Source organism: Micromys minutus (genome assembly GCF_963924665.1).
Source record: "Micromys minutus genome assembly, chromosome: 18".
NCBI lineage: Eukaryota > Metazoa > Chordata > Mammalia > Rodentia > Muridae > Micromys > Micromys minutus.
Window position 1 is genome coordinate 32,542,127 of NC_137953.1, and position 22,442 is coordinate 32,564,568.

The 22,442-nt window shown below is 48.7% G+C and overlaps 1 protein-coding gene across 5 annotated transcripts; it reads right to left on the bottom strand.

The window, feature by feature from the left end:
- Positions 1 to 694: 694 nt before the first annotated feature.
- Positions 695 to 21,453, bottom strand: KRBA1 (KRAB-A domain containing 1). Of its 5 annotated transcripts, none has more exons than XM_080931816.1 (18): positions 21,329 to 21,453; positions 14,220 to 14,346; positions 13,737 to 13,856; positions 13,079 to 13,228; positions 12,356 to 12,508; positions 11,300 to 11,434; positions 10,725 to 10,898; positions 9,889 to 10,038; positions 8,780 to 8,980; positions 8,153 to 8,326; positions 7,606 to 7,782; positions 5,606 to 5,758; positions 4,932 to 5,084; positions 4,093 to 4,287; positions 3,862 to 4,002; positions 3,196 to 3,300; positions 2,761 to 2,871; positions 695 to 1,926 (listed from the first exon to the last, which is right to left on the bottom strand). In XM_080931816.1, exons 1-18 carry the CDS (start codon positions 21,338 to 21,340, stop codon positions 1,115 to 1,117), a joined length of 3,243 nt encoding a protein of 1,080 aa, XP_080787942.1. In that variant the 5' UTR covers positions 21,341 to 21,453; the 3' UTR covers positions 695 to 1,114. The 5 variants fall into 5 exon arrangements, with proteins under 5 accessions (XP_080787942.1, XP_080787939.1, XP_080787940.1 ...); XM_080931813.1 differs by having other exon boundaries at positions 3,196 to 3,315; XM_080931814.1 differs by having other exon boundaries at positions 3,196 to 3,315; positions 11,300 to 11,431; positions 12,356 to 12,511.
- Between the last annotated feature and the right edge of the window lie 989 nt (positions 21,454 to 22,442).

Below are 22,442 nucleotides of genomic sequence, written 5' to 3' on the forward strand. Positions count from 1 at the left end.
GAAGGTGTCCTCTCTCCTGTTTCTGTTTAATCCTAACAGGCACAGTCAGCCTGTATGTAGCTGAGAAATGTGATATATGCAACCCAACATAAACTTGTAAACATACTTAAAACATGGTTTTCTTCTTCTTTTTTTAAATCTCAACTGTCTGGTTCTTGAATGCAAACTTTCTGGACGACAACTCTACCATGATGTGAAAAAGCTGACAACAGGCACTAGAAGAAAGTGTGCCCCACTCCACCCAGCACTTCAAAATGTGATGTTCCTTAGATTAAGTTCAAATGGGAATGGGTGCACACATCCTATGTCCTGTATGAGGGCATCTGGAGAATAGACTCATAGAAGATGCCATGAGAGCAGGGCCAAATGTCCCTTCAGAACTGAGTCTGTGACACTGTACACAGCCCAGGAGACTGGCACAGGTACAGAGGCCCTGTGGCATTCTGTCCCCAGCTGTACTCCACATGCTCAGTTCTCGTGAGGCATATATGTAGAAGAGGGGACCACCAGCTGCCTAGTTCCCAATGTACTGGTGACAATCTGGGCACTCATGCCCGAGTGTTGTCCCCTCTGAGCACCCTTCCATAGAAGCAAATGGTCTTTACTTAGCAACTGATATATTTAATTTTAGAATCCATGTGGGTAAATTCGGCTTAGACCATAGCCAGGCTCCCCCTAAATGAGATCTGTGGAGTGTTCACTCTACACAGACCAAGGCTAGCCTTTTAGTGATCCTGAGACCAGGAGCAGGCTGAGGTGCCCTTGTGATGCCCTCTGCAGCTGGCTCTGTTCACATGTGGTATGCACGACACCCACCCGGAACCTAGATGGCTTTGCCAAGGAGGAAGGGCAACTGACTGATCCTGAGCCAATAAAGCCGAGTGCAGCCGAGGAATGCCTCTATCATGGCTCTATGCAGACACCACGGAGGCCTGGCCAACAGAGACAAAGGGCCAGACTTACAGCAGCAATGAGAGGGCTGGTTGAACAGGTAAGAAGGAAGATACAACCCCTGGAAAGCAGATAGCCTGGGATGGTTGGACTCCAGAGGATCCCACGAGGACGTCCCTGCCACCCAGAATCCCCAGCCAGGCTGATCAGACAAATAGCACAGTTAATGGGTCCCCCACCTTGGATCCCTGTGGTCACCTCCCCAGAGGTCTTTGCTGAGTGCTTCCCCAAGCAGACTGTTAGGTTCCTTGGGCTGGTTTGGAATGCTGATTGCTGCTACTCTAGGAGCCTGAGGTTCTGTGTCTGCACTAGTTGCAGGTGAGGCCACAAGGGGGACCAAGACAGTAGGCACTGAAGGGGAAAGGGGATTCTGGTGGCATCCAGTGTGTTCCAGAGGGGGGTGTGCAGTCAGCACAGTGTGGCCTCCAGATGTAGAGGAGATCTGCTGGGATGAACTACAGGTGGGCCTGGGAGATTCTACTAAGGAAGCTTCTGGAGACAGTTGAGGCACCAAACTGCCCTTCCCTCTAGAGAGTCCTGGGTGGTCACCAGCCTTGCAGCCTTCTGCCTGAGTCTGAAGGATCTTTGGTCTGGGCCTGGTGGGGCCTTTCTGTCTCCAGTAGGGTAGATGTCTGTGGTTCAGTCTGTTGACCCAGCGAGGTCTCTGCAGGAGGGCCAACCGCCAGGAACCCTGACCTTTTGGCCCAAGGCTCTGTGGGCGCCTTCCCAGCTTATCCATTTGGGTCCTCATTGTTGCAACTTCCTGAGTCAGGCCTGCCAAGGCTGCTGCAAGCTGGTCTAGCTTGTCCGTGAGGGCAGTACCAAGGTTATGCAACTCCTGCTGCAGGGACCTGCCACAGGGGCATGGTGGCTGAAGAGAAGTGGGTGCGCATTTTGAGGAGACAGTTGTAGGAAGGGGAGACTTGCTAGTTGGCTCCGGAGGGTCCCCAGGGAGCAGCTTTCCTTGAGTCCTGGCTAAAAGCAGAGGAAGGGTGGGTAAGAGTTCTCAGATCTTTTCTCTAGCCCCAGCAACCTCTTTAGTGTATTCAGTATCCTGCCTATAAGGCCTGGTTTCCAGAGAATTTAATCTTAGGTTTTTTTTTTTCCCCAAAATGGTCTAATTCTCAGTCCCACATGCCTGGGGGCGGGGGGGTGTCTCACCCCGGGCAACATGGTGCTGGTCAAGGCCACTGACATTCTTCATTCACTCGGCCCAGAATGGAAGAGGATCTGCTGTCTGCTGAGGCCCAGCCAGGGCCTGCCCTTGTCTTTTCAGTGGTTAGGGCTGCAGACAGTGAAGGGCAGGCAAAGGCCTGAGCGGCTCAAGGACTCACATTTTGTCTCACCAAGTTTTTAAATTAAAGCAAGGATCTGAAACTGAGGCAGGAGGACCACATGTTCCAAGTGGCCTGAGTTACTTGGTGAAACCTTTTCTCAAACATAACCTAACAAATATCACAAAACAAAGTAAGAATGTGGTCTGGTGTTTTATCTGAAGAAGGGCAGCCAGAGCTTTCAACAAAACTTTGCACTCTTGGAGGAGGCATAGAAGGTACCTAGCACAGCTCAAGACACGGGGACATCACCCTGCCAGCTGTCACCGTGGATCCCTAATGTGAAACCTGTGCGCTGTGCAGGATGTTAGCTAGGTCACTCAATAGTGCTGAGTTACCCTCAGATCCACACTCTGACTCCATATGCTTCTCAATGCCTCAAAAAGGCGAGTCTGTGAACTTGTGTGAAAACCCTGAAGTAAAGTGAACTATGTACTGAGTGGCTTCAATGAAGACTTTCCTAACCGTGACTCACCTGTGGCATTGGGCTGTCTCTGTCCAGGCTCCGGGTCCCTGGAGTCTTCAGTACTCTTGGGCTCAGGCCTTTCCTCCAGCTGAGGGGCAGGCCACGGTTGCCCAGCTGCCTCTGTAGAAAGTACACAGAGCATGTGGGATTCAGCGCCACTACAATATGGGAATATTCTGATGAGCCACACCACCATTCCTACCCACACCCCAACAAAAACTCTTCAACTTTTAAACAATGAGCATGTCAGGTACAAGATGCTAGGGAGCCTAACACTAACAGCTGGCCTGCTGTGGCATACAGAGCCACTCTGCCATTTTCTATTAAAGCCTTAGTGTCTTACAAGGAATGGAAAGGAGTGTGTGTGGCTCATCCTGAGTTCTGCACAGGTGGCAGCCAGAGCCTATGAATTGAGCAGCTCTGAAGATGGTTCTGGGTCCCTACCTCCTTTTCCTCCTTTTCCTTCGGCACTGCTGATAGGGCCAGGCTGGTGTGTGTCCTCTGCACCCTCTTCTCTTCTGGGTGGGTGGGACTTCTCTTCTGCTCCTCCTGGTGAAACAAAGTCTGGGTCACAGGGTCACAGCTCAGCTGAGAGTAAAGTAGCTTGTAGTTATCAGGTGTCATTTCTATTTTTTCTGAGCCAATTCCAAAAGTTCTATTCTCACTGTGTAAGTGATGTTGGGGATCATACCCAGGACCTAATGTATGCTAGATAAGTGCTTTACCAATGAAAAAGAATACTTTTGATATTTCTTTTGTTAAAACTGTCATTTTAAAACTACTATTGAATACTGATGGTGTGTATGTATGTACACATATGCATGTGTACATATATTAATGAACATATATATATATATAATGCATATATATAATATATAAAATATACATATTCAATGGTTTACCAAGATCTCCCTAACAGAGCACAGTCCTTGGGTCATACTTTCTCTCTGGCTCAGCTTTATAGGCTCTAAATCATAAAAATTAGGGGAACATTTTAATGAGAGCCAGCAAAATGACAGTGGAACTTAGTGATTGAAGTCTGGACCCCTGGCCTACTGGGGACATGTGGGGACATGTGTGGGGGCATTTAGGGAGACACTCCAGACTTACTTGCACTGAGGTTGCTGCAGTCCTTCAGCTTTGCTCTCTCAGGGTCTTCAGCAAGACAGCTAGTATTGCTGACTCTTGGAGATGTTCCAGAGACAGAGTGCAGATGAACCTGGTCCTTACAGGAGGGAAGGTGGTCTTTCTCTGTGTCATAAGTAAGCTAGCATCAGAGTACTGACAGGCACCCCAAAGAGCAGCTTACTGCTACTCCCACCCCCATGCTAGCAGACTCACGTTGGAGGGGTGGCTGCCAAAATGCAGGCTCTGGTCTTAGGTCTTCTCCATCAGAGCTGCTGAAGCTGGAGCTGGAGCAAGGGCTGGGACTGGGGCCAGGGCCAGTCACGCAGGTGAAACGCAAGGGCTTCACGGGCAAGATCCCCCTCAGAGAGTTCTCGAGGCGGTGCAGAGGTGAGGGCATGGTGGCTGTCTCTAAACAAAGGAGAAGAGTTCACCGACTAGTCTGACAGCAGCAGTGTGGATAGCCAGGCACTCCGGATTTGTCTTTTTCTGCTCAGCCACACCCCATTTGAGCTCTAGTTGATCCTGAAATAATTTACTTCCTGGTTATAGGCAGAGAAGCAAAGCCAGAAGCTAGTCATGTCCCTGGTTAAGTGAGCTGCAGAACTTTCTGGAAGTTCCTGGAAGATCTAGAACTCCTGATCAGGTTTCAGTTAGGTCCTGAGTCTTGCAAGCTCAGCAGTCCTTCCTACTGGGTAGTAGGCTGACAACCGTCTTAGCAGACCCTCTGCCCAGCACCATGCAAGAGTTGGCAGTTTACTGAGAGCCATTGATGAGCTCAGTGTCATCCTTTTACCCACTGCAGAGACTAACTAGCATGGTCCTGCTAGAGCTGCCTACAGTAAACAAGGTGTACCTCTCAATACCAGCAGCATCTCCACTGCAGAGGCCCCCCACAGGTAAACCAAACAACATTCTATTCTTTCTGTTCACTTCTATATTCTATGCCAGGGAAGGAAGGTAGGGCAGAAATAGAAAGACAGAGAGAAGAGAAGGCTACCTTGACAAAAACTAACTGGAGGTAAACTATGATGTATCCCCTTAAGGTAGCTCACCCTCTTGTGGCCATTGCCATGTTCCTGGCCTGGTGGTCACTTGGTGGCAGGTGGGGGTACATGTCTGTGGACTGCCTTGAAGGAGACTCCTGCTGGGTACTTCTCCAGGACGTTGTCTGAGGTGGGGTGGCTCAGAGGCCTCACCCCTCAGTCCTGTATGAATGAGAATAGTCCCATAGTCCTTATACTCATACTGCCACAGAATGGACAGAGTTTCTGCCACTGTCAGACTTTTAGCACACAAGTTTCAGGTGTGAAGATAACCCTGCTTGGTCAGTACACCAATCCAAACCTCTTTACTCCCAACCCAAGCCTTATGTAATCTCAGGAGGTGTACAACTCAGTGCCTAGACAACAGGGCATAAGGGGATGATACAGCCATGTCAGAACACTTGATCAGCAAAGCTCTGGCTCAGTGGAGCGGCAGACAGTGGTGCTGGGCCTCCATGTCCTGGACTCTGCACTCTGCCTATTGCTCATTCACCAGTGAGTCTGTGCATGTGGGGGAAGTGATTATCTGACTGTCTGCCCTCAGGACTCTGCCCAAGCCTTGCAGAGAGCATCCTTGCAGCTCAGCTGAGTTCTGAGGGCTGCTACACTGCTCACTGCCAAAGTCAGAGTAGGATAGGAAGGTTTGCCCTTCTCTCAAGTATCCACAAATGCCATTTTGTTACCTTCTCTGTCTCCAGTCCAGTTCTTGGGCTCTGTTCTCTTCAACCCCCTGTTTACAGCTGAGGAGCAAGGCCAGGCAGCCTGTGGCCTGGGAATAGGGATCTCTCTCAGGCAGTTCTCCAGGCCCTGGAGTGGAGAGTTTCCTGGTGGATAGCCTGTGAAGGTCAAACATGAAAATAGTCTTGGATGGTAGCCAGTGCTCTGTGAACCCCTGACTAGAGCAGAAGAAGGAGACACAGAATTCAGGACATGCTCTGGTAGTTCTGGATCCCAGATGGAGACATGACCCAAACACTTGTCATCTCTAGCTTTGGGGTAGCCCATGCTCAAGGCTGCTCTGGAGAAAGGAAAAGTCTGCCTTGGGGGCTAAAATGAAGGAGTCTAGTCACAGGTATAGGTTTTAGGCTCCCTTAGTACACTAGCTTGTCACCATGGTGAGGGGTGATGCTGCCTCTGATCATGCAGGATACCCTAATAATCAGGTGTGTACAAGGCTCTTTTACCTTTCCAAGGAGGGAAAGCTGCAGGCCTTTTTGCCTCTCAGTATGACATCAGGTTATAGGAAGTCTAGTTCTCCATAGGTTTTAGGCACATTGCAGACAGCACTCCTAGTCAGTCTCATGCAAATAACATGAACTAGATGATGGGTAAGATTAACAGACACACTGGCCACATTCTTCCGTGGAGCACCTCTTGTCTACTCTGGACCTGGGCAGTGGTTGTAAGCAAGAGGCTGACATGTGGAGCTGGTGTAGCATAGCAAAGCTTAGAAATGGAAGCCACTGCATACAAAGGTGCTTAGTGCCAAGCCTGAGTACACTTGAGTTTGATCTCCAGAACAATATGGTGTTTGAAAATTTAGAACTGATGCCTGCAAGTTGTCTTCTACTATATATATATACCATGATACACAGAGGGGTGGGAGAGGCTGAAAACTAAAGGGCATCTGAGTTGTATACTGGGGAGCAGGGTGGGGGTCAGGGGCTGCCTCAATAGGACTCAGGAAGAGAAAACAGCAGGATCCATAATGAAAGCAGTCTTCTGAATGTTACAACCTGAAGCAAAATATTACTCAGCTCTTCTATGTATGTGCCAGACAAAAGCAAAGTAAGCCATCCTGCCCACCACTAAGCAGTGTTTGGCAAAAACAGCAGATTCTCTGATCAGGGCAAGAATAGGACACACATAAACATGTGACATACTCAGCTGGTTTTGTCCATGTCTTCAGTATCAGATCTACTGCTTTAACAGCTGGGTAGTGCTAAGCATTACACCGATTCTGCTGTTGACTCAGAGCCACGTAAATTAGGAGCTTGGGGACTTTGAGAAAATGTAGCTTTCCACGTCTATCCATAATCCAGTCACCCATAATCCACAGTCATCCATAATGCCTGAGGAAAGCCTGGTGGACATGTGTCATCAGAGTAAACTAAAATGAGTCACTCTTTAAGCTGCTGGTGCCATGTCACTGAGGCAGATGTCAATTTTACATTTCCAGGTCTTCCCATTAACAACAGATGTGGCCAGGGCACAGATGGGCAGATGAACTGGGTATCTACCACAGGACAAGGCAGATATGATTGTTCCAAAAGGAAAGGCAAAGGGAGATGCTGAGAGAGCTCTGTAAGGTCTCAGAGCTCCCAGGACTGACTTCCTTTGGCAGGGCTCAGGGAGACACATGATACTGAGTATAATTCTGAAGACAGTTTTATGTGGTTCTCACTCTAAGTTGGAGGTCAGTTAGTATTACAGGCACTTCATTTTGTCTGAAATAAAAAAGCATTTATTATAAAGGGAGATTAAAGACACATGGCCAGTCACTGTCCTATCCCCTCTGAGCCAAGTCACCACAACAGACTCTCTTGCTCTGCCAAAACAAGTACTGGGTCTGCTTCTGCTTTGGAACTCCTAGCTCTTCTTTTGGTGTTGGAGCAGAGATAACTGTGGGCAAGGACCTTGTATTCCTTCCCAGAGGACTACAACCTCAGCTGGACCAGCTCACCTTTCATAAGCCGTTGCCCCTGGCTGCTCCTGGGGCTCCTAAAATCCAGATCTCCATCACTGCTGCTGGCTGAGGAGAAGCTGGTAGGGGTACACTGGGAGCCACAGGACTGAATCCCAGGCCCTTCTCTCATATAGCCCTGCAAGCTCAAAGGCAGAAGTGGCTCCCTTGTAGCTTCTGCAGAGAGAAGTATAATTGGATCAAGTCAGAGGCCTGCTGGAGAAATCCTTGGGTCTTAGAATATATGGTACCAGGAGACCCAGTCCAGAGATCCCCTTCCCCTTCCAGGGTTTCCCACAGTATGGGTGAAAAGTCTACCTAGCACCTACCCGCCACCCAAATACTCTTGGGAATAAGGAAAAGTCCTCAGAGCAGGTAAAGTGGGTGGGCAGAAGTTGGCTCTTACCAAACCTAGATAGCTATTTGGGAAAAGGCATGAAGCAGGGGTTAGGAAAGAAGGACACATACTTGAGGAGGTCCAGAGAAGATGACCAGCATCTCCCTCCACTGTGCACACAGAAATAACTGTCAACCCTGGCCCAAGTACCTTCACTGTGAGATCCTTGTTGCTGTAGCTCAAACCTCTGAGACCCAGCATCTCCTGGCTGGGGACTTCTGGACCATGAGATGGCTAGCGATTGAAGAGGTGATGACCCACCTGGAGGAATGCCCTTCAGACAGGCCTCCAGAGCTTCTAGGGGTGAGCTTGAGGCCCTGCTGGCTGGACAAGAGAGGCTACCTTATCATCTTCTCTTGCTGGGCTTTGGCCTGCTTGTCAACCCCAGCTTGGCCCTTGGCTGGCTGGCCCACAGCCTGCTTCTATAGCAGGTTCCAGGTACCTGCTAAGCAGGAGATCTTCCAGTGAGGAACTCTGAATGTGTTTTCTGCTTTTAAAGAAGAAATGAAGCTGATCCTAACTCTGAGGAGAAGGGTGGGACAGCCACCCATATGAAGTGGACAGCTTTTATAGACAGGACCACACTGCAAAAGGAAGGTCCTGAAACCAGATGGCTGCCTGCACACTGTCATGTCTTAAGAATATGGACTACAGTGTAATAGCTTGGGAAGAAAGGCAGGGAAAAGGCTCCTTGTCCAAAAGAGAAGCCAGGTACTTTCCTGTGGGCTTTGGGACTCATTCCCACTGGAAGATGTGGGTAGATAATCCAGAACTTACCTAGAGTCATGGGGCCCCAGCGGGGTACACGGACCTCTCTGTTGTCTCCAGTGGAATGGGAGCTGTAGCCCTGCCTGCTAAGCTGGCAGGACTCTGGCACTGGGGGACTCTGGGCCCAGCCATCTTCCACCTTCACTGTGGTAAGCATACTGCCAGCTCCGTGACCAGGCTGGGGAGGAGGAGTCTGGAGGTGTCTCATCCCTGTGGGAGAGGTAATTGGTAGGGTGCCTTGATTTCAGGCTTGGACTTACCTTAAGTCCTGGGAAGCTCCTCTTTCTAGGGTTAGGAGGGACTTTCCAGGCTCTTCTGCCTCCACAGCAGTCATTGGCTCTGGATATAGTCACTTCTCAATCCCAAGTTGCACCTCTCCCACCTCTGGGTGTGCTAAAAATCAATCCCTCCTTGGTCAGCAACAAGTCAGATCTTGCTTCTCATGCGGCAGGCTTGGCTCAAACCCACCCTCTCCACCCTTTCTTATTTATTGTTTGTTTATAAATAAGTACACTGTAGCTGTCTTCAGACACATCAGAAGAGGGCATCAGATCCCATTATAGATGGTTGTGAGCCACCATGTGGTTGCTGGAATTTGAACTCAGGACCTCTGGAAGAGCAGTCAGGGCTCTTAACCACTGAGCCATCTCTCCAGTCCCTCTCTACCCTTTCGAGGTCATGTTCTGAGGAATATGAGCTTATTGATGAATTGACAAATGATTCCAGTCTAAATATATGTGCTAGGACCTCAACCTCCAGTCACAGTGCCTAGCCTGAGCACAGAAGAGGAATCCCCAGTGACAATTACAATATACTATTCTACAACTCTTGCCCTCTAGTTCATTTCTATCTACCTCCCCAGTATCCCTTCTAGAAAGTTCTAGTACTTTTACCTTCTATAACAAGAGCCAGTTTGGAAAATTATGAATCACTGACTACGGATATCCAACTGCTTTGCTCTTTGTACAGAGATGAAATCCAATACTGGGTTCTCTGACTCACATGCTAATATAGGGCACCGGATTTTGTTGTGAAGTGTTACACAGCTGTATTCAGAGCAGGAAACCAAACATATTACATCTAGTTCCCCCACCACTAACCTAGTGAATGGCCTTTACCTCCAGAATGCCTTTTCCCTGGATCCTCCTGCAGCTGTAAGTCTGATGCTCCCGAGGGGCTGGGACGACGGTCTGGGGCTTTTGGGATCTCCTTCAGACAGTTCAGCAGGCCCTGAAGGGGACAATCCCCAGATGCTGCCTCTGTCTTCACTAAGGGAAAAGGCACATGTCTCATTTAAGTTCAGTATCTTCAGTCTCCTGACAGACAGACAGACAGACAAGGACTGTCCTGTGGTGCCGTCTCAGCATCACAGGGCCAGAAGCTAGTACCTACAGACTTCCCAGGTGGGCAGCACCTTGGGCACAGCTGTCATTCAGGGTGGAAACTGAAGGAGTGGGCTGGCAGTGTAATAGCCCTGAGTACAACTTAGCTTCAAGGCATATCAGGCCCTGACAGACACATGTAACCATGTAACATACATGAGAGTAATTCTGTAGTTAAGGTTACCCCCAGTCATAGGATGGGACAGCTCTCCTCTACAGATACAAGGCCCAGGCTCAAAGCTTGGCAATCTTTTGAAGGAAATCTCAGGCAGACCCAAGCATCCACTGATACCTCATTCATGTTAACAGAAGTGACATTTGAGCACTGAGTTCTCCTCAGAGTCCCACATTTGAAGAAACAAAACAGTTAGGAAAACAGGATCAAGTCTGCTGCTGCCATCCTTGCAAGAGCCATTGGGCTTCAGATACTTGGTCTTAGGGACACAGGAGCACCCACAGTGGTTATATCATAGGAGACAGTATGGAACATAATAATAGCTATGAATGGCAATCTGAACTTTCTGGGACTTTGGAGACTTTGGCTTGGGCAGGCCAGGTACCCAGGGACTCACCTGGACAGGGCAGGCTCCCGGCCTCTACCTCAGCTCTGGTCTGCTTCAAAACACTGAGGCCAGGGAGAGAAGGTGACAAGTCTGGGGCTGTTCCTCTGTGCTGGGGCCTGGGTACAAGAATCTCCTTCAGACAGTTGATGAGGCCTTGCAATGGACTGTTCTCAGGAAGAGTTCCTGTGCATATACAAGGTAGCTAAGGTCAGTGCAGTCCTGACAGGCAGCATGAGATCCTTAGCTGTCTCCATCATCTCTGGGCAGCTGAGAATCACCCATTCAAACACACAAGGCTGACCTTATAGCATGGGCTCTCAATCTGTAGGTTGCAATCCCCCTGGCACTAGCATATCAGATATTTACAGTACAATTTTTAACAGGAGCAAAATTGGGTATAAAGTAGCAAGAAATTAGTTTTATGACTGGGGGTGACCACAATGTGAAGAATTATTTAAAGGATCACATTAGGAAGGTTGAGAATGGCTTATAGGGATGTCACGGAGTTCAGCTGGGTGAGTGACACAACCTTCCTGACCCCACTCAGCTCTAGGCTGCTCCACCTCAGGAAAGCAGCCTTTTACCTGTTCCCATGCTGCCTCTGTCCAGTCTTAGGTAACTCTTGCTCTGCCCCAGGCGTTGAGTGGAATAAATGGAGGTCTCTCCAGAGGCTCCTGCACCTTCCTTCTCTATAGACAGAGGTTTATCATCCGTTTCTACTGCAAAACACAAAGAAGGCCATGTTAGGGAGGGACTCAGACCCTGGGATCTCCCCAGATCTGTTCATCTAGAGAATAAACCACTCCAACTCTCCAACCCTTTGAGAGTCACCCAAATCCTAAATATTAGCTTTGGGTTGGGGCCATCTTTGGAGGATTTGTTCTAGGAAGGCTGAAGGCTGTTTCCTATCTCCTTCTGGTCTAGCTGTAAATACTAAGACTGGTTCATGCCAAATGCTTCTAGACCTTTTTTCTCTCTGACCTCAGTCTGTGAGTCTAGCCCAGCCAATGAAGTCAACAGCTACAACACAGGTAAGGCTGGTACTCATGATTCGTATGTGGGACTTATAAGACAGATGGCACATGGAACAACAGCTAATTGGAATACATTTTTTCGGGAATGTCTTTTTAAATCTTTATTCCTTTAAATATTCTAAATTAAAACACCAAAACAGGACTGGAGAGATGACTCAGTCATTAAAGGCTAAGGTCACAACCAAAAATAAAAAGCCAAAACATTCAGACAAGTACAATCTTGAAGAATTTTGAAAGAAAAAATGAGGCCCCAGAGAAACTCTAGTGACCAGCATTGCTTCCCTGCTGCTAGCTTTGCTGAGACAGTAAGAATCCAACCAGGTGCCTACAGGTTAATGACCTGCTGGGCCTGTACATGAGGAACTGCTCAGAGCTCCCTGTGTGCATATACAGTCCTCAGTGACCAACATGGGGACAAGCAACATATCACTTGGTCTGTAGACCAGAGGCCAAGTGCATTTTCTCACTATTCAGAGACCTTTGTTTCCAGTTAGCTACAGAGCAAGCCAAGGCACAGAAAGTGAAAGGGTACAGGGTCTAAGGCCAGGTTCTAGGGCTAGGCCTTTACAATGCTGAGTGTCCTTGTACATATTAGGTCAAACTCACTTGTAGGTAAGGGGCTTCCTTGTGTCCAGGCTCCAGGAGGGCCACTGGAAGTTGAGCTGCCTGTGGGTGTGGTGGCCAGGCTGGGGTGGCTTGCAGGGCTTTCTGGAAGAGAACTGATCAGGCCTCGGGGAGGGCAAGCTTCCACCGCCACAGCTACTGTCAGGAGATGGAGAAGATGCCAACTGGTAAGTTGTCCTAATACAACCACTATCAGTGTTTTCCCTGTCATGTTCCACTAATAACCACCAGGAGCCAGTGACCTGTGTACTGCCATTGCTGAGCTCTGAAATTTTGAGATGCATGGTCTTGGCCATGTCCTGAAAGCACAGAGCACTGAGTGTAAAGCCACTCTATACCTCTGCTCCCTTCCACTGTCACCCAATGTTAACTAAAGAAGGCTGCAGTGGGTAGTGGGACATGCTCAAGGGTGAGGTGGGTACTGAGCTGACCACATAGACAGGGAAAGAATGAGCAAAGGCTGGCCACAGGACCTAGGCCCCACTGGTTATCAGGACAAAGCTGAGCTTCTCTCTTGTTCTCCATCTGCATAATAGGGACAAACACACTGCTCACCACCATGCAAAGTGCAAGGAACAGGGAGGGATCACCAGTGGCTGGACCCGTACAAGAGCAGCAAGAAAAGGAATGAGCTGTTCCTGTTCTGGGAATGAGCACACAGTGAGGAGGTCCGTAGTGGTTACTCTTGCAGCTTGTGTGACTTACCCTCAGGGCTTGTTTGCTCCCCATCCAGACTGGTGCTCCCACTCTCCGAGTAGTCCTCAGTACCCTTCACTTCTCCAAACAAGAACTCAGGAATCTCCTTCACCAGCTGCACTAATGCGGTGAGGTGTAGGCTCTGCTGAGGCTGCTCTCCTGTGGAGAGGTGTATGAGCCCTGTGCTCAGTCATTTAGCTCCTCGGAGAACCCTCTCATTACAGAGGGAACAGTCAAAGACAGCAAGTGGCTCAGCGAAGGCGATGTTCGACGCAGGAGGGTGCTGTGCCCAGCAGCTCCCAGTAGTTCCTCCTGTCTCCTTTCTATCTGAAGGACAATACTGAAGGGTCCTGTGGCCCCAGCTGGTCTTCTACCTTTCCTCCCTTACCTGGGCCCTGTGTGCCACCTGTACTATTTAAACTGCAGGCTGGCTCTGGGTAGTGGCGAGTGAGGCCCAAGCCAGAGGTTCTCCCTGGCATGACCTGAGGTTTTATTCTGAGCATTTCTATATGGAATAGACTATGAGTCACCAACCCAGAGGAATAAGGGCAAAAACTCAATAGGTCCTGGACTGAGTTAGCTGAAGTCAAAGTGTCACCTGAGGGGTAGAACTTAGGAGCTGAAAACCATGACTAGAAGGAAGTCAAAGTCTACTGGGAGGACCTACCCTGAGAGCTGTGCTCCGAAACAGGTTTTTGTCCCTTATCCTGGTGGCTCTCTCCTGCTGTGGCTCCTCCAGCCTCTGCAGGTGACAGGAAAGCAGAGAGAGGAAGCAGCTCAGCAGTCCCTGGGGGAAAGAAGGAACAGTTAGATGGGGAACTGAGTGGCTTTTACCCTCCCACAGTCAGTTGATGGCCCAGTTGCCTGCTTATCTATGTATAGCTTTCTGTATATGTTTGTGTGGTCAACAAGTCAAAAGATCATATACCCCTAAAGCCTATACCCAGAACCCCACTCTAGCTCACACACACAAAGTATCAAAGGAAATTATGGCCCTGGGCAGCCTCAAGCTCTGAACACTCCCCTAAAACTCCTCAATTCATAGATGAGGAAACTAAGGCCTGGAGGAACCTAGAGTCTCACAAAGACTCAGGACTGGCTACCCTCTTCTGTCCCTGCAACCCACACTCTGGAGGCCTCAGGACCTCACCCACAGACACCAACGTCTCGTAGTTTTCCCGCATCACGTCTCTGTAGAATTCCCGCTGCCCCTCCTGCAGGAGCCGCCACTCCTCTTCAGAGAACCGCACGGCCAAGTCCTTGAAGCTGATGGGCACCTGTGGGTACAGTCTCCGGGGGGGTTGGCTGCAACCATGCCAACAAGGCCCACCCAAACTGTCCCTTAGAACTCAGTGAACTGCATGGATCTCTTGGTAGACACTGGGAACAGGCAGTACAGAAATGGATGGGACCTGGCCCGGGAGCAGCAGTTATTGGGGCAGGGCTGGGGTTAGCTGGGTGCCCAGGAAGATGTGCTGCCACAACATTTTAGAAACAAGGTCACCACGGGTGTAACTTGGAAAGATGAAACTACATTCCCAAGTACACAGGCAAGCCCCACATCTGCTGTGTCAGCTAATAAGTGAATGTCTAAGGACCTGGAACTCCAGCACTGTGGCATTGAAAGGGGAACATGAGCTAATAAAACCAGCTTGTTACCAAGGTCTAGTATTCTTTATCCCTGATCCCTGGGGTCAGATGCGTTTTGAATATTAGTAAGTGTACATACGGAGTTGTTTTTGAGATGGCATTCAAGTCAAAGCAATATGTTATTCACATTTTGTTCTTTTGTTCTTTTATCTGGTGGTAATTTTACACTGTTTTTGGTATGCCTGCATTTTGACTACACGTGTTTATAGGAGCTTAGATGTGGACTTCTCCACAAGTGGCATAACAAAAGCTTTGCCCTTTGGAGCATTTTCCTATCTCAGATTTCTGGACTAGGGTTAATCAACCCATACAACAAGGAAAATCCCATTTAATGCTCCTCAGCAGGGATGAAATCACTAATGTTAGAAATTTAACACCATCAAAAAGCAGGGGGAGGAGCAGCAACAAAAAACTCAGGAAGACTTGAAGATCTAGAGATGACTGACCCTTTTCCACCTGCCAGGCAGGTAGCAGGTGAGTCAGGGACTCCCAGGTCTGACCTGTGCTTAGGGCCCCTGATCTCAGCTCCTGTGTGGGTCCAGGTTCCTACCTGCTGGGCAGTATCCCCCTTCTCTTTTCCAGTCCCACCTGCCTTTCAAGGCTTCAGCTCTCCACAAACTGTGGTAAGTCTTGGCCAATTCCACTGCAGAGAGCTTTGACACCCACCACCAGGCTCACCACGAAGCAGAAACACAAGCAAGAGGTGATGTCCACAAAGCCCTTCTAGGCTGCAGTCTAGCGGCTCCACCTCACCACCCCTCGCACTAGTGCCACTTAGCACTGAAAGCTTATAGTGTGGTCCTTAGGGACCTGCTCAGAAGAAACCTTCTTTACATCCACACCCTTAGCTACTATGCTCACCTATACTACCTGCTTCCTGTGGCTTTGTAAGATAAGAGCAACATCTTTAAAATTCATCATTCCAACAGCCATGAAAACTCAGACAATGACCAACATCTGATAGGCAGGAGTTTCAACTGCGACAGAAATTAACTATGCAAATAATGCAAACAGAAAGTAAATTAAGAAAAGAATCCATCTAGGTTAGAAACAAGCATGATTTGTAGGAAGGAACTGTAAAGAAAATGGCGACACTTCTAATAAAGCAGAGGAGACTCTACTGCCTATTTCATGCATCTATGTCACTGATTTTAAAAACTGTTTCTGCTACGAACTGGCAGCCTTATCCACTCACCGCCATCTCTCTGCCTGCCATTCCTGACAGCTGACAGCTACCAGTGTGCATACATAGACTCATACTCAGAGCCCTGACAGTTTGAAGTAGTTAGGCTCCCTCCAGTCACACATCTGGCCAGGGACAATATCTCCAGTGACTGTTGACATCTGGAAGCCCAGAAGGGATCAGAGGCGTGTCCTTTGCTTCTTGGCTCACTTTGTATTCCCAACCATCTCTATGGCCTGCTGGACAACCCAGCAGACTCTTACCCCAGGCTTAACTTGTGGCTCTGGCCCACTATGACCACTACCTATCTCTAAGGAACAACTCATACTCCACAAACCTCTAGTAGGGAGCCATTTTGTATTTCTTGTTGGCCTCCTAGCATAAAAATGTGGACAATCTTAGGTTCTGTAGTAAAGAGCTAACAGAGCAGGCATGACACTGCTGCCCTTCAAAGTAGCTAGAACCAGGTTGCCCCAGGCAGGCACCTGGGAATGTGCATCTCAAAAGGGTTTCTGCCTAATCAATTAGAGGTTAACACAGAGGCTTGAAGTGAGAATTCTGGAATTTTGGTCTCTTATTTAAAAAAGCGTAGAAATATCATAAGAATATATTTTTGTCTTAATCCCAGGTGTGGGAATATGGGGCTGCTCTGAAGCAGCTGACTATGATTTGCCTTGTGCTTTAGCAGAGGCATGGTTCTGTCAGCTGCAGACAGTTTCTGCGATTGTGTGACATTTGGAAACTCTGGATATTTTCAGTATATAAATATAGGAGAGGTTGGCAGTTGTTCAGGGGGGTTGGTAGCAGGGTCAAAGAAGGAACAAAAGATATTAGATTCAGAGGTTTCTATATCTCTTTCCCGTCTATCCTTTCTTTCCTATCTAGTGATAGGGGGTGAAACAGGAGGCAGATAAAGGGTGGGAAAAAAAGAACCCACAAAGTAACAAAGACTGGCTACAGAGGCTAATCTGTGTGATACAGCTTCTACCGAACACACACCTTCTTTGTAGGTGTCTGCAACTGGGTTAAGTGCTAGCAGACAGTTCTCAGTAATGGCCTGGGTCTAGAGTCTCTGGCAAGATTCCCACAGTGGGCTTTCTACACGGGCTTTTCAACATCTGCTGGGGTAGCTACATGCTTCCTGGTGACTGCACTGGAGGCCTCTGGGAACCTGCTCATATGTCCTCTAACGTCACCCCAAAAGACAATGTTTTTGCTGATTGTTGGACCTGTCAGATGTCTTTCCACTGTCATGGACACAGCTATGGGGCTAACTACCTGCTGAGCCTGAATCCTCATGGGTGGTTCTAAGCCTCAGGTGCTCTTGGCAGGCCCCACCACAGGACTCATTACACATGGCCATCTTATAACCCCTGTGTATTCAACCCATCACTTTATAGCCCCCCCTTTGGCATCTCTGCTACAGCTCTGTCCTCTGGTCCCTTCTGATGCTCCCCTCTCCCTGCTGGTATCCTAGCAGCCATGGGAACCATGGGGGCTGGCAAGTGGGAATGCAGACTCCCAGGTCTGTCTTAAAAGGCTCAGAGTCCAAATGGGCATATGCGTGCCTCCTGCAGACCAAATATGCATGTTTTACTCCCACACTTTAAACATGTACAAATACTGTTGTAATGAACACTCATATCCTTTAAAAGTCATATAAATTATGAAGTATGAACATTCAGCACCTCATGCACTAAGTAGACAACTATGGGGGATTAGGAAAGTTTCACCGTCAAGAAGGGGCCATAAAGCCAAAACAATAGCAGCCCCTATTTATAGTCCAACCTTCTCATTGTGATGACTAAGGGAAGTCACTGGAAAGGGTGGCCAAGCCATGGTAACAGAAAGACCCAATCCACTGGGGCCTGCAATCTGAAGAGCTGGAACTGGTCAACTGTTTCAGACCCTGCCAGAAGGAAGGGTGTTCCCACAGAATGGCATGAGTTTACTGACTGAGTTCAGCAAAAGGGAAGGTCTTGCTTGTGGATCCCTGACCTTAGCGATATGACATGTGTATTCTGGCCTACACAGCAGAACTCTTCCTATCTAGCAGCATGGCTCAGGTTACCACAGTTCCACCCTGCCAGCTGCCAAGCTTGCCCAGCACCTAAATGTTTATGAGACAGCTCTCCATTAGCACTTGGTTTCCCATGCAGGATCCACTATAGGTGAGTGATAAAAAGATGGGGTTAGCCTCTTCTTCCTCTCTTACCCATGCTCTTCAGCCCTTCTGCCTTCCACCATGGGACGGCAGTGCAATTGGCTTACAGTGAAGAGTCTCCTGGTGACCCCAAGCTCATGTTTAAAAGCTTGTTTCCTGTCTGCCGAATAACTATAGGTTATAGAAACTTTACAAAGTGGGCCTAATATACCTCTGGAGGTAGGCCCTTTGGGGTGTAGTACTCCTGGTTCCTTCATGTCAACCCCCCTATCTCCCAATCGTCAAGACTTAGAGAATACAAATTTTGGTGCCAATATGTTCTGCCTAGGTACAAGGGTCAATGACCATGACTGAACCTCCTGAATGCATGAGCCAAAGTAAACCTAGCCTCTCTCAGGTGTTTCTGCTGGGTATTTGGTCAGAACAACCAGAAAAGTAGCTAACACGCACATTAAGGCCTCACTTGCTAGATACCAACCAGTTCCTTTCCCTATACGTTTCTCAGCAGCTAGAGAGAGTTGTAGGGGAAAAAAAACTGGTTTGTTATTGTTTGCTTGTTGAGAGGCAGCCTCACTGTTGTAGCCCCGCTTGTCCTGGGACTTATCATGTAGTCAGGCTGGCTTTATACTTACAAGAGATTCAGCTGCCTCTGCCTCCCAAGGGCTGGGCCTAAAGGTGTGCACTGCCACATCCAGCCAAAGTCTGTTCTTTAGAAGTGACCCTTGTCAGGTATTTTAATATAGAAATACAAAGAAGGCAGGTGGCCAGATATTTCAACAGCCGTGTTTTCATGCATTTTCAGTTTCTCAGCTTCATTTTTCACTAGAAGCACCTGGTTTCCTTCCTCTCTGTGATTCTACTACTATAACAGAATTCCTGAGACGGAATGATTATAAATATAATAAATTGACTTCTTATGTTGCAAATGCTGGGATATCCAAGGTCAAGGGGTCATGTTGGTTGAGGGCATCCCTGCCTCATCATATGGTACATGATAGCTTGATGGGGAAACAAAGCAAGCAAGCTAGAAAGGTCTTCTAAACAATTACCCATTAACTCCAATGACTCCCCACAAAGCATAAACAAATGACACTAGGGATTAAGTTTCTAACAGGCAAAATTCGGAGGATATCTCCAAGCCACAGCATTTTTATTAGTCTTTTGTGAGTCTGCTTAGTGTAACAGTCCTCTTGAGAAATACAACCTAAGGTGCACAACGGAATGACAGCATCTTGGTGATGGGACTTCAACCAAATGGCTGACCCGAGCTTTGGCCAACTCATCCGTAATGGAGGGTCATATCCTAGTTCACAGGGATACTGTACAGACAATATTAACTACTATGGGCTAGAATAAATGTCTGGCATAAATGCTGGGGCCCATTAAGTGTTGTGACTAGTGTCACCATTGCCAGGCTATCTGCCTAACAACCATTTACAGAGTTACCACCTCAGGCTCTTCTATTCACCACTCCTGACTTGGGGGCAGCATATGTGGCTTTTTATCTCAAGGCTAAATATATCCGGCTCTTTTAGGCTTTTGCACGAGATATTTTCCAGGCCTTTCTCCAACCTAGCCTCAAAAGGCAAATCTGCACTGACAGTGCTTTGTTCTGATGTGGATGGGAACTTGCTGAAAGTGGGGAGATGCTCCCTTCAGAGCTTTCCTAACTGGAAGAAGTGGAACTGGGGATGTTGGTCAGATGGCAAAGTGTTTGCTTGGCATGCTCTGGAATTAAGCCCCAGTGCCATACAAAGCCAGATACGGTAGCACATGCACATGATTCCAGGTGGTTGTAGGAAGGTCAGGTCAAGGTCAACTTCAGCCACAAGAGACTCTGTCTCCAAGGGGGATATATATATATATATATATATATATATATATATATATATATATATATATACCAAAACAAATATCAACAACAACAACAAAAAAAAAAAGAAATTGTGTGTGTGTGTGTGTGTGAAAGACAGGGAGTGGGAAAAGGAGGGGAAGAAACAGAGTGGATGGGGAGACTAGCTTCAAGACAACAGCTACCACTGGCTTGCCATCCGGGCCCCTGCCCAACTCTAAGGAGAACACCATCCGGGTAAACTAGGGCCACTGTAGATGATCAATCTCCTTGATGGGCCTCCTAAGAAACTACTTCTACTGTGTCAGACTCTATATGAAATTGCAGTTTCAGCACTCAGTCTTGTGTCAGCCTAGCCCCATTGCCCCAGCATGCCTCAGGCTACCAGGGTCAGACCTTGTACCATGCTGCCACTCACTGTCCCCACCTGCAGATTGTGCACACACCCTGTGATTCTGCCACCCCGTCACACTGAACACAAAGATCTCAGACCTTCCCTGCCCCTCTCCCTCAGACTCTGTGTGACCTTGTACTCCTAGAGACTGTGCCTGACCATCTTCTCTATGCAGCTACAGAATATATAGATACTCTTCCTTGAACATCAGGTCTGAGAGATCCGTGGTCCAATTCCCTCATCCACAGAAGAGAAAACCCAAATAATGCAGACTCTAGAATAGGGCCAGTAGGCGTACCTAAGCAAGAGTGTCCTTGGGCTACCTGTCAGCCAAAGCTAAAAAGTACGCTCACAGGCCAGACAATATCCGATTTACCTGGCTTACCGTTTCTCCTGAGATTCCTGTAGGATATTAGTGACATCCAGCCACGACCTCAACACAGCTACCTAAGTCTGGCCAAAACTCGTGGGCATCAAAACTGCGCATCTGACTCCAAGTGTCTACCCAGAAGGCAGTGCAACAACTGCCCTGGCATCCTCACAGCCTACAACCTTGCTCAAACTGTACCTAGGCCACAAAAGCTGATGGGGCTCTTCTTCAGCTCTGGGACTGACATATTTTTACCAGCATTAACTTCTATTTTCTTTCTCCCCACTTTTCCGGCCCAACTCACCGGGGGATTCAGTATCTTAACAAAAATAAATGTCAGATTTAGTTATTCCCCCAGACCCGCGGAGGCTTCGATCGTGCACACCCTCTCACGACATCTTGTTTTGAAAAGCCAAAGGAGTGAGTTCCCCAGGTAGAAAAAAAAGCTCTAGGCCCGTGTGTCCTGGGAGAAGGGGAGAGCCCTAGACTTCTAGCTAGGGAATCCTGGGCACTGGCCGACCTTCATCGGCTCACCCGAGCTCAAAGTCGGCGGTGACGGCTCCTCTCGGGCCTGTTGCCACGGGGACCCCAATGTACGGAGAAGGCCGACCATAGGCGTGCGTCGGTCCACAACGGCTCGTCTTACCTGGAGCGCCATGGCGGAACTCAGCTTCGCGACTCCTTGGCCCACCCAGCTTCCGGTGCGGCTCTGGCTGGAGGCTGCACCGAGACCCTCGAGACCCCCGGGGACAGCGGCCTAGTTCTGCACGATAGGAAGCGGGGACAAGAGACTCGTTGCACCGAGAGCCGCAGAGTTGGCTCGTCTGGGTGGTCCCCGAGTTACGCATCCCGGGAGGGGTGGTCCTGCTTCCGCCCGCAGCCCCCAGCCTCACAGAGATAACGACGCAAGCGCAGACTACACTTCCCAGAGGGCGCCGTGGCTGGGGCGTGGCTTCAGGGGGGTGTGACGGAGGTCCTCCTTTACTGCTCCGTCCCTCACACCTCTTGCTCCTCAGGTTCAGGGAATGGCTTGGCATTCGCTACAACCTGTCAGGCCTGTGACTGCGCATGCTCAGGTGCAAACAACCGTTCATCCAAATAGTCATTCATCCTCTCCTGTGTTTCCTTCAGCATCCGGCGCTTTCTGAGCGCGTCCTGTACAGGTGCCAGGTTGGGATGCATCTATAAAAAGGGACCAGTTTCTCCCATGGGTCGCAGTCACGTAAACCCGACCCAAAGTGGTTGAGGGCCTGTGCACAGTGGTTTACCTCCACACTGATGTGTATCACTATATTTTATGTGACTGTTTGCTGGTCTCGTCCTCTGATGGTGGTGGCCCTAGTAGTTTCTGACAAATGCTAGGCTTAAATATATGCGTGATGTATGGACTAAGTGTGGGCCCCATCATCCCTGGATTTATTTGTGTTGCTGTCTGTGTGGTGCAGACATAGTCTTCAGGCTGCAGTGTGAGGCTCATTTTTCTTCCCGGAGCCCTTGCCCTTTCCTTCCTTCATTATAGGGGAAACACTCAGAAGTTTTTGGAGCTTCAAGTGCTCTTTGAAACAGGTGCTTGGAACCACAGCTGAAGCCACTCTTCCCAGGACTTGTTCTTTTTCTGATCTTCACTCCTGAAGTCTGCAGGAGAGTTCCCTCATCGGCGATATTCTGAGGAAGCAGGATTTCTCTCCTAGCCACCCCAGTATAGTTCTTTAGTGACTCTGGCCTATGTGGGGTCTGCTGGCTTTGTATCTCAATCAGGA